This window comes from Oncorhynchus mykiss, chromosome 7 (genome assembly GCF_013265735.2).
Source record: "Oncorhynchus mykiss isolate Arlee chromosome 7, USDA_OmykA_1.1, whole genome shotgun sequence".
In the NCBI taxonomy this organism is placed as follows: domain Eukaryota; kingdom Metazoa; phylum Chordata; class Actinopteri; order Salmoniformes; family Salmonidae; genus Oncorhynchus; species Oncorhynchus mykiss.
This window is the reverse complement of record NC_048571.1, coordinates 77,959,880-77,972,012: the sequence shown is the minus strand read 5'-3', so window position 1 is coordinate 77,972,012 and position 12,133 is coordinate 77,959,880. Positions and strand designations below refer to the sequence as shown.

General features: G+C 43.8%; 1 protein-coding gene across 2 annotated transcripts in view; it reads right to left on the bottom strand.

Moving 5' to 3' along the window:
* The window catches only part of LOC110529037 (protein CBFA2T2), an 81,165-nt gene extending 72,793 nt beyond the window's left edge, over positions 1-8,372 (bottom strand). Inside the window, exon 1 of one of the 2 annotated variants that reach the window (XM_036984128.1) lies at positions 7,896-8,372. In XM_036984128.1, coding sequence (XP_036840023.1) covers positions 7,896-7,923 — 28 coding nt within the window. In that variant the 5' untranslated portion in view covers positions 7,924-8,372. The remainder of the gene's footprint in view (positions 1-7,895) is intronic. The other variant, XM_036984130.1, reaches the window with a different exon arrangement.
* Positions 8,373-12,133: the final 3,761 nt, after the last annotated feature.

Below are 12,133 nucleotides of genomic sequence, written 5' to 3'. Positions count from 1 at the left end.
TTTCATGGGCTGAAATAAAAGATCCTTGACATTTTCCATATGCACAAAAACCTATTTCTTTTACATTTTGTGCACACGTTTATTTGTTTACATCTCTGTAAGTAAGCAATGTATCCTTTGTCAAGAAAATCTATCCACCTGACAGGACTTGCATATCAAGAAGCTGATTAAAAAGCAGGATCATTACACAGACACACCTTGTGCTGGGGACACTAAAAGGCCACTCTAAAACGTGGTGTTTTGTCACATAACACAAAGCCACATGTGTCTCAAGTTGAGGAAGCGTGCAACATACATCAACACGGTGGCCCTCGTCGTTTCGACTCAAAGACGCACTTTGACATGGCCAGCCAGAGACCTCATCTCATCAGGGTGTACGGTTACTGTGACCGTGCGTGTGTGTTCCTTCCTCTACCTGCAGTTGATCCTATTATAACCTTCTCGTTATCCTCCGGGCAAGAGCAGCTGTGTTGTGCTATTGTCTAGCGACGGCCACACCTGTGTTTTGCAGGTGGCTCATCTGGAGAGCAGTGTTGGGAACACCTGACCAGGCAGAGACAGAGCCTGCTGGGGGATTTGTGAAGCGCTCAATTAAGCCTTGTTCACACTGCAGGCCTTAATGCTGAGTTTATTTATTTTAATTAATTTTAATTAATTATTTTTATTTTTATTTTTACAGGGACAGTGCACATTAATCAACGTTTCAGTGCCGGTTTTAGCCAGCCGGCTAATTTTCAACCGCAGTCTCAAATCAGTTTTGTTTTGTTTTTCAAATCCGTTTTGGACTACTGACTGTCCAAACAGCAAGTTACAAGTGACCGAATCGGATGTGTGTGTTCAGACAGCAGTCATTTGCTGACATGGCTATGCTAGTTGTCATAGTAACAACGGGTGTGTGCAGTGGTGTAGGCTGATTGGTGGTAGTGCTCCTGCTTCCTATCACTCAGAAGTTACGTAGCATGCTAACCACCGCTGTCATGGATGTCTCCCAGTTTCTGTTCAAAATCATAGTGTCGGAAAACTTTTAAAGCATCAAAGGATAAAATGATTCAACTTTCAAAACAAGTCATTTTGGCTAGCCAAGGCAGGCAACTAGCTAGCTAGGTAGCTGTTCAGATTTCTAGCACATTCACTCATTTGTTTGTTAACAATTATCAAGCTAATTAGCTAAACATGTTCTTACTACTCTGTTGACAGTTTGACAAGTAACAAGATATGCCAAATAACAGTCTACAAACTAAATAAATACGATTTGACCGTTCAGACACATGGCGAGGAATCAGATTATTATCTGATTTAAAACCTCCCACAAAGGACTCGTAAGTAAGAGTTTCACGGTAAAGTATACACCTGTATTCAATGCATGTGACAAATAGAATTTGATTTGAGGAATCATGTGGCGTAATGTGGCATAATATATCTGATTCCATGTGCTTTTTGGCTGTTCAGACTGCAGGAAAAATATCAAATTCGAATCGGATATGCAGAAAATGTGATTTGAATCACTTGCCAGTGCGAAGAAGGTTTTACAAGCTCAGCTAGAGAAGAACTCTGAGGAATCCGGGCAGACACACATGGGCATGCCTTTGCCTTACTCAGGGTTCAGCCGCAGGGATGTTTAGACTTGTCAGAAGTGCGCTCCCCCGGAAGGTGTGTTTCTGTGTGTGTGTGTGTGTGTGTGTGTGTGTGTGTGTGTGAGAGACTCTCACACTAACAAAACAAACAGACAAGTTGTGTGTTTCTCTTTGTTGTTGTTGTCTAAAACTGATACAAGTCTCTCTCTCTCTCTCTCTCTCTAAACAAAACAACAATGACAAAAACCAACAAAGCGAATTAAACAAAACAAAGATGTCTCTCCACAAAACATCCCCACACACTAAGGATGATGAGACCACCTGCCTCGGCTTTGTGGGCACAAGAGGCAAACTAAGTGCATAATAGTGTTAGGGTTGGCCCTCTCCTTGATGGTTATTTCAAACTAAGGGCATAATAGCGTTAGGGTTGGCCCTCTCCTTGATGGTTATTTCAAACTAAGGGCATAATAGCGTTAGGGTTGGCCCTCTCCTTGATGGTTATTTCAAACTAAGGGCATAATAGTGTTAGGGTTGGCCCTCTCCTTGATGGTTATTTCAAACTAAGGGCATAATAGCGTTAGGGTTGGCCCTCTCCTTGATGGTTATTTCAAACTAAGGGCATAATAGTGTTAGGGTTGGCCCTCTCCTTGATGGTTATTTCAAACTAAGGGCATAATAGTGTTAGGGTTGGCCCTCTCCTTGATGGTTATTTCAAACTAAGGGCATAATAGTGTTAGGGTTGGCCCTCTCCTTGATGGTTATTTCAAACTAAGGGCATAATAGCGTTAGGGTTGGCCCTCTCCTTGATGGTTATTTCAAACTAAGGGCATAATAGTGTTAGGGTTGGCCCTCTCCTTGATGGTTATTTCAAACTAAGGGCATAATAGTGTTAGGGTTGGCCCTCTCCTTGATGGTTATTTCAAACTAAGGGCATAATAGTGTTAGGGTTGGCCCTCTCCTTGATGGTTATTTCAAACTAAGGGCATAATAGTGTTAGGGTTGGCCCTCTCCTTGATGGTTATTTCAAACTAAGGGCATAATAGCGTTAGGGTTGGCCCTCTCCTTGATGGTTATTTCAAACTAAGGGCATAATAGTGTTAGGGTTGGCCCTCTCCTTGATGGTTATTTCAAACTAAGGGCATAATAGCGTTAGGGTTGGCCCTCTCCTTGATGGTTATTTCAAACTAAGGGCATAATAACACCACTGATCCTCTGATGTCACAAGACACAAAGCCAACAAGCAAAAGATACCACCAAAGGAAAGACACATGAACATCATGGTACAGGTCTGCTGATAAGATCACATTCCAACAAAAAAGAGCAAGCATCGTTGAATAGTGTCTGGAAAGTTGGAGATAGGGGAATAACGGAATGACAACAGGGTTTCATTTCACTACAACTGGGCCCCTTTTCATAAAGCATCTCAGAGTGGAAGTGCTGATCTAGGATCAGGTTCCCCCTGACGCTAATAAGTGTACTCAGCCGATGATTTTAAAAGGCAAAACTGATCCAAGATCAGCACTTTATGACTACAGATCCTGAACAGACCCCCTTCCATGGGTGACGCCGAAGCTCAGCAGGACTGGAAACATAGCTGTGATAAATGGGGTGCAGTTTGATGAGGTAGCATCAGGAGGCATAAAGCGCTCGTACAACAGACACATGGGAAGACTTTGTCTGAACCGTCCATCATCCGTGATTTAGGTCCGCTGGTTAGCCAGAAAAAATGTTATCGCTAAAGCAGGAGTTTCAAACTCCTTCCATGGAGGACCTAGTGTCTGTTGGTTTTTCCTTTCAATTAAGACCTAGACAATCAGGTGAGGGGAGCTCCTTACTAATTAGAGACCTTAATTAATAAATGAAGTACAAGGGACGAGCGAAAACCAGCAGACACCCGCCCCTCAATGGGTTGAGTTTGACACGTGCGCTAAAGCATACGAGACAGACTTGGGACAGTTTTACACATTAATTTTAAACAGCCGATGATGTGTCACGTCACGGTTATGTCATGTCAGTGTAAAGAATGTAAACAGTTATGACAGTGTAAAGAATGTAAACAGTTATGACAATGTAAGGAATGTAAACAGTTATGACAATGTAAAGAATGTAAACAGTTATGACAATGTAAAGAATGTAAACAGTTATGACAATGTAAGGAATGTAAACAGTTATGACAATGTAAAGAATGTAAACAGTTATGACAATGTAAAGAATGTAAACAGTTATGACAATGTAAAGAATGTAAACAGTTATGACAATGTAAAGAATGTAAACAGTTATGACAATGTAAAGAATGTAAACAGTTATGACAATGTAAAGAATGTAAACAGTTATGACAATGTAAAGAATGTGAACAGTTATGACAATGTAAAGAATGCCTTGCGAGAGAAGGTTTGCATTTGAAAGATGTCCTAACTCTTGAAAGGTTTGGAGGGAAATTCTGAGAAGTCTTTTTTTGGGGGGGCTCCCAAAATAACTGACAACTGAGTTTCTCATTTGAAAGCCAGTCCATATTGTGCTATCAGTCTTCAATGGGAAACTCATACAGGCATAGATTTGAACTCTCCTCTGGGTGCTGACAAGCCCACTGCAGCTGGACTCCCCATCCCCATTGACCAGGAGAGAGAGTGCGAAAGAAAGAGGGTGAGAGGGGTAGAATATCCCGAAAGCTGTGGAGAATAGGGGGAACCAATCCTAACGAGGCTTTGTCTGGACTGGAGGAGGGAAGAACGGGTATTAAAAAGCATAATGTGGTGATACGGTCCTTTCACTTGTCTTTCCACTGTGACCACTCTAATTTACTACTGGGTGATTAGTACTTTTGTTCTCTGTCAATGTCCTCTGCTTAAAGTAGGAGACTTAATAAATTCCCGCAGACAATAAGGCCCCCACGTCCCACCAGTCGAATGCCCGCCAACACAGAGGGGTAGAAAGGACACATGCATTTTCAATGACGGTTTTGAAAGAAACACTTTTCACAGCAGGACACAAAGGTATTAATCCATTTTGGGGGACTTTCAAAAGCCCTCTGAAATATGCTAAACACATTTTGAACCCCATAGCTGGTTTCAAGCCTTAAATGTGTCATATGATATCAACGTGTAATGCAGATACAATGACACAGTACCAACATTATGAGGCTAGTTAGTCAAACAAAATGACAGCTCTGCATACTGAGCCCTGTAGTCAACTCAACAGCATAACAAAGAGTCTCTAAGAAGTGATAGTCTTGACCGTCCACAAAAAAAGGGGTTGAGATGGAGAGAGGAACGGAGCGGAGCACGCCCCAGGCCCACTAATAGGTTTTGTCTCCTGTAGACTGGCATTCCAGAGGATTGTTATTGGCGGGCGATCCGAAGAGCAGGGCCCACATCTGGATCCAATCCTCCCACCCGGTCCGTGCAGTGCGCAGCAACAAGAAACAGCTGTGCGAACCTGGCGTCAATTAGCCTCACATTCTCCTGACAGTTAATCAGTTCCTCTCCCTTTTTTTCTTCATCCCTCCGTCTCTCTCATGTCACTTATCTGTCTCTCTCCCTCTCTCTCCTTCGTTTCAGGTTGCCTCACAGGCTGAAATAATAGGGGTATGTGAAATAAGGACGGACCGCGACTAGCTCGCAAAAACACTCCTACATGACAGGGCCTGTCAAGGGAGATTTATTGAGTCAGTGGCTCGCAACACACTATCACAGCTTATTGTGAAATAGACACAAATTGCTTATTCAAAATTTGTGACAGGCACACGAAAAAGTTCACTTTTTGTGTGTATTACACCATTTTCATTACACCATTTTCTTCCTTCATAATACATTCGTGTACATTACACAAACTCCAATTTGTTGTGGTTAACGTTAGATAGGCTAACTAGGAGGCTAGGAGTTAAGGTTAGTGTTAGGTTACGGGTTAAGGTTAGGACTAGTTAACATGCTAGCTAAGTAGTTAAAAGGTTTAGGAGTTAGGTTAAAGGGTTAAGATTAGGGGAAGGGTTAAATAACATGCTAAGTAGTTGCAAAGTAGCGAAAATGCTAAAGTTATCCATGAAGAGATTCTAACACACAAACTCTGGGTTGCTGGGTTCTGACTTGTGTTAACCCTTGTGGAGGAGATTTAGGGTAGACTTCTAAATGGATAGGAGAGATGGATGTTTGTGATTTCCTCTCACCAAAGGGAATAGACTGATTTATTAGAGTAAAAGGTCGGTTTTCATTTAGACTTTTGGAGTTGGTATTTTAGTCGTTTATGACCCTCATTAATGAATAGAAGACTTGGGAACAGAATATTTTTGAGATTGTTTTTATTGTGGCGCTAATTGATGAGGTCACGGAAAAGCGAGGCACCCCGATCTAACTCCACACCAAGCATGAAAGTCAGCTCAAGTTGTTTCCATTCATAACTTTATAAATGACTATGTATGATCTGCCTGTGCACACAAAATGTAATCACCAATCAGTGATGAGTCAAACTTAGTTCACCTCAAAAAAAAAAAAAAAAAAAAAAAAAAAAAAAAAAAAAAAAATCAATTCCACACTGCTACACTTCACTCAAATCATCTGCGTTTCTGAATCAAACTCAGATTCATCCTCTGATAGTTATTAATGGGGGCCAGGCTTAGAGCAAACCTCCAATCTGATGGGCCTGACTACGGAGCTGGATGAGAGCAGCGCCATGGGGCCCAGTAAAGCATTAACAGGTGTTACTGGTGGAAAAGACCCACTCAGAGACCAGAGAGAGCCGTACATGAGAGGCGATGAGAGGGGATGAGGATGCTGGGCTGACTCACTCTCAGCTACAGGCACCTCTCTCTCCACAGTGCCAGGGAAATTCTCCCACATGACAACACAACATAAAGGCGCCAGATCTGGCAACCCGGAGGAGCCACTCAAGCCAAAACCAATTAGGAGCCTAATGCAAACCTGCAGGACCCTTTTGTAATTTATTTATTTCCCTTTAAAAAGTCAGGGGAATGGAATCACAAAAAAAATAGAGAAAAAAATATGGAAAATGGGGAAATGTGTAGTTGTGTCCAACTTGCCCACATGTTTTTAAGTGGATTAAATTGAATCAAGGGACAAAACAGTGATTGAGAAAGAACGTGAGCGGTGTTGTGTTCTCTTTGGCACGTCTGTCATCGCACAACTATCTCCTTGCACACTATCTCCTAGCAAGACAACCGATGCGCCACACTCCCTTCTCCATACTGTAAAACTATTCAAGTTATACCATTGAAAAAACAACTACATTCAAACTAGCTGTATTTCAACATGTATTCGTTCAGGTCAACATTTTGGACCAAAATCCAAAAACATTAAGAACCATAAAACGGAAGATCAATCACGATTACAGTTCCATCATGGATGCCAGAGGAGCTCTGCTGCTCTCTGCTGGTTACTGTAACAAACTATGTTTCCTCATTAGGACTACTGTCTCGTCTATGTCGAGCCATCGTTTGTTATTCCGACATTGGGACAAAAGGGAGACGAATTATTTCTCCCGGGTCAAACACACAAATACAGTTGTGCCTTGAGGCTGTGGCTAGGTCTGGCGACCCCACTTGCATTGCATGACTGTGCCTTTGTCCCACAGGCTAAGTAGACAAGTGGGAGTTCTCTATTGGCAGTCTTTAGACCGCCTGGTGTTATTGTCTTGAAAAGCTGTAAAGCTCCAGATGGTGCAAAACTTTGCCTGGTGGACTAATTCCAAATCATCCACTGAAAAGGCACATTTAGAGTGACGGCCTTCGCAGCATAATATCAGGATATTACCAGCTATACTAGGGCAAAGCTCACAACATCATTATATGCATGTTATTATAGCCTACAGTTAGGTTACTCATATAATAATCTAACGTTAACAAAGGTAATGCAAAAAAATAGTATTTATAATGAGACACATTTTAATTGACTGTGAACATAATTATATTTTCTTGATGTAGGCCTGCTTGGGCTATGTGTGAATGTCCCATTGAATGTTTGCACTCTGTCAAATTATTGAGGTCAAATAAAAAATGTCTGCCCACTAAACGTCATAACATTACACTAGGCAACGAAATACCCAGGACAAAAGACACGTCTACTGTTGTGGATATATTATGGGGAAAATCGACTAGCCTTCCATGCAAACAGTTTCCGCATTTTTGAGTCCTTTCCTGAGCGCGCGCGACCAGTAGCTATTTGACGCTGTCCCTTTTATTTATAGCAGCGCATCTCATCCAAACAAATAGCCATAGGATAATGTCAAAATAATAATAATTCTCGAAATGGTCACAAAAAACGTTTAACATGTATTTTACAGCAGTAAAACATAGATAGGTTAGTTACTTACATTGCAAAGCGCCCGTGATCCCGACCATGCTCTTCGCACTTTGAATGGCAGGGTGCACGTTTCAAGATACAGCCTACTATAACCAAAATATTACGCTTATAGAGTCAACTGATATTAGCCACTGACTTGTTTTTCTATCAAGATAATAGACACAGTGATCCGTAACACTGCAGCATCAGGTATCAGGGGCATAGGCTGCTACTGTAGCAACATTGCTCTGAATATTTGAGTGGGCGGGCCAAATTGTAATCCTTTCGAGAAAAAGCCAAAACTCTGCTGCGTTGTTACACAGGGAAATATCTTTTACGGACGCTAAAATAGATTATGGGAAATACGACAATAATAATTATTAGTCTGCTCTGGGTTTTAACCAGCGACCTTTCGGTTACAACTCTCCTAACCTATACGCTGCCTTCCGCCCAACAGACCACTACTTGTTTGCATGTCAACGGTGTGTTGACAAAATGTATTTTAAATCAAGATACATATTATGTTTTGGGCTACCACTAGTCTGCAATGCATTTGGCCATATCCTACGGAAGTCACAAGAAGGAGCAGACAGTAATTTCTTCTGAACATTTTGCCTTTGTTGAGAATATTCAGGTAATGTTTAGATTGATTCAATGTTCTATTTTTGGCATAGATGCTAATCAAGAATGTTCTCTTTGATAATATAATCATAATTTATATTTGAGAGAGAGAGAGGTAGGTCTAGAGCACATCCACATCTATTTATTTGATTCATCCTTGTGCCATCTATACAGTGGTGTTGCTTTCTTGCCTCTCTGCAACACAACAACCTATTGAAGGCAAGGAATGATTAGTATTGGAACCCATCCAGGCCCTCATATGTTGTTTCTCATGGAAACAGGATATATAATTTGCTTGCTGAGAGCTACCCCCCCCCCCCCCCCCCACACACACACACACACACACATGCCACATGCTCCTGTCTCCCTCCCCCTCTTCTCCTCCCCCATCCACCACCCCTGCGGAGGCTGCCACCTGCTCTCGGAGCATGCCGCACAGCTGCTGAGTTACAATAACAAATTAACACCCACCGTGGCCCGGCCATTACCTACTGTTTGTGGTCCCCACCGGGGACCTACTGCAGGCTGTAGCCCATCAATCCCAACCAGGGACCTACTGCAGGCTGCAGTCCATCAATCCCAATGAGGGACCTACTGCAGGCTGTAGCCCATCAATCCCAACCAGGGACCTACTGCAGGCTGCAGTCCATCAATCCCAATGAGGGACCTACTGCAGGCTGTAGCCCATCAACCCCAACCAGGGACCTACTGCAGGCTGTAACCCATCAACCCTAACCAGGGACCTACTGCAGGCTGCAGTCCATCTATCCCAAACAAGGACCTACTGCAGGCTGTAGCCCATCAACCCCAACCAGGGACCTACTGCTTGCTGTAATCCATCAACCCTAACCAGGGACCTACTGCAGTCTGTAGTCCATTAACCCTAACCGGGGACCTACTGCAGGCTGTAGCCCATCAATCCCAACCAGAGCCCGACTGCAGGCTGTAGCCCATCAACCCTAACCGGGGACCTACTGCAGGCTGTAACCCATCAACCCTAACCAGGGACCTACTGCAGGCTGTAGCCCATCAATCCCAACCAGGGCCCGACTGCAGGCTGTAGCCCATCAACCCTAACCGGGGACCTACTGCAGGCTGTAGCCCATCAACCCCACCCAGGGCCCGACTGCAGGCTGTAGCCCATCAACCCTAACCGGGGACCTACTGCAGGCTGTAGCTCATCAATCCCAACCAGTGTCCGACTGCAGGCTGTAGCCCATCAACCCTAACCGGGGACCTACTGCAGGCTGTATCCCATCAACCCCACCCAGGGCCCGACTGCAGGCTGTAGCCCATCAACCCTAACCAGGGACCTACTGCAGGCTGTAGCCCATCAACCCCACCCAGGGCCCGACTGCAGGCTGTAGCCCATCAATCCCAACCAGGGCCCGACTGCAGGCTGTAGTCCATCAACCCTGACTGGGGACCTACTGCAGGCTGTAGCCCATCAACCCCACCCAGGGCCCGACTGCAGGCTGTAGTCCATCAACCCTAACCGGGGACCTACTGCAGGCTGTAGCCCATCAACCCCACCCAGGGCCCGACTGCTATCATAACACAAGGCGAGACCCAGATGCAGACACAGGAGGCAGATGGTTGGAGTCTTAGATGTTTAATAATCCAAAAAGGAATAGGCAAGAGAATGGTCATGGACAGGCAAAAGGTCAAAACCAGATCAGAGTCCAGGAGATGGCAGGCAGGCTCAAGGTCAAGCAGGCAGAAAGGTCTGGCAGGCGGGTACAGAGTGCAGAAACAGGCAAGGGTCAAAACCGGGAGGACTAGAAAAAGGAGAAATAGCAAAAGCAAGAGAACGGGAAAAACCGCTGGTTGACTTGGACATACAAGACGAACTGACACAGAGAGACAGGAAACACAGGGATAAATACACTGGGGAAAACAAACGACAGCTGGAGGGGGTGGAGACAATAACAAGGACAGGTGAAACAGATCAGGGTGTGACAACTGCAGGCTGTAGCCCATCAACCCCAACCGGGGACCTACTGCAGGCTGCAGTCCATCAACCCTAACCGGGGACCTACTGCAGGCTGCAGTCCATCAACCCTAACCGGGAACCTACTGCAGGCTGCAGTCCATCAACCCTAACCAGGGACCTACTGCAGGCTGCAGTCCATCAACCCTAACCGGGGACCTACTACAGGCTGCAGTCCATCAACCCTAACCGGGAACCTACTGCAGGCTGCAGTCCATCAACCCTAACCGGGAACCTACTGCAGGCTGCAGTCCATCAACCCCACAGGATCCTTCACCTATCAGAGTGTGGCTTGTATAAGGAGAGAGGGGGAGAGAGGGAGAGAGGGAGAGAGAGGATGTCATCTTTGGATCTGCTCTTTCTACTACATATAACTGATCTCTTAGAGAGTGTGTTTGGAGCAGGAGAGAGAGAGGGGGCGGGAGATATTATGGTCTTATTCAACCATATTTATTATACAGAATGTTTACTTGGACAATATAAGTGATTTAACTTTCCATGTCAATAAAGTTTATTGAATTGCTTTGAGAAAGAGATGGAGAAAGAGAGGGAGAGAGAGGAAGAGAGAGGTAGAGAGGGAGGGAAAAAGAGGGCGAAAGAGGGAGAGAAAGCGAGGGAGAGAGAGCGGAAGAGGGAGAGAGAAAGAGAAAGAGAGGTTGTCACAACTGCATGTATATGCTTATCTTTAAATCTTCTAGAAGGGAACAAGCATCCCCTCAATCTCCAGATCTATCTTCATCATCTCCATCAACAGCACATAGCCTATAGAGAGGGAGAGGAAACAGATGAAGAGATGACTAGGGAACAGATTAAGAGATGACTAGGGAACAGATGAAGAGATGACTAGGAAACGGATGAAGAGATGACTAGGGAACAGATGAAGAGATGACTAGGGAACAGATGAAGAGATGACTAGGAAACAGATGAAGAGATGACTAGGAAACAGATGAAGAGATGACTAGGAAACAGATGAAGAGATGACTAGGGAACAGATGAAGAGATGACTAGGGAACAGATGAAGAGATGACTAGGAAACAGATGAAGAGATGACTAGGAAACAGATGAAGAGATGACTAGGAAACAGATGAAGAGATGACTAGGGAACAGATTAAGAGATGACTAGGAAACAGATGAAGAGATGACTAGGGAACAGATGAAGAGATGACTAGGAAACGGATGAAGAGATGACTAGGGAACAGATGAAGAGATGACTAGGGAACAGATGAAGAGATGACTAGGAAACAGATGAAGAGATGAGTAGGAAACAGATTAAGAGATGACTAGGGAACAGATTAAGAAAAACTATGATGGATGAAGTTCAAACTATCACACCATGTCGGAATTACATGTCACCAAACCATGTGAAAGCAGAGTATCATAACACAAAAATATTCAATTTTGGAAAAAGTACCCAATTGTCATAATTGAGTAAATGTAAAGATACCTTAATAGAAAATGACTCAATAAAAGTGAAAATCACCCAGTAAAATTCTAAACACAAATGCTTTGTTTTTAAATTGTCTGAGTGTTGTAGTGTGCCCCTGGCTATCCGTCAATTTAAAAAACAAAAAAATTGTGCCATCCTGTTTGCCTATTATAAGGAAATGATTTAAACTTTTACTTTTGATACTTAAGTATATTTAAAACCAAATACTTTT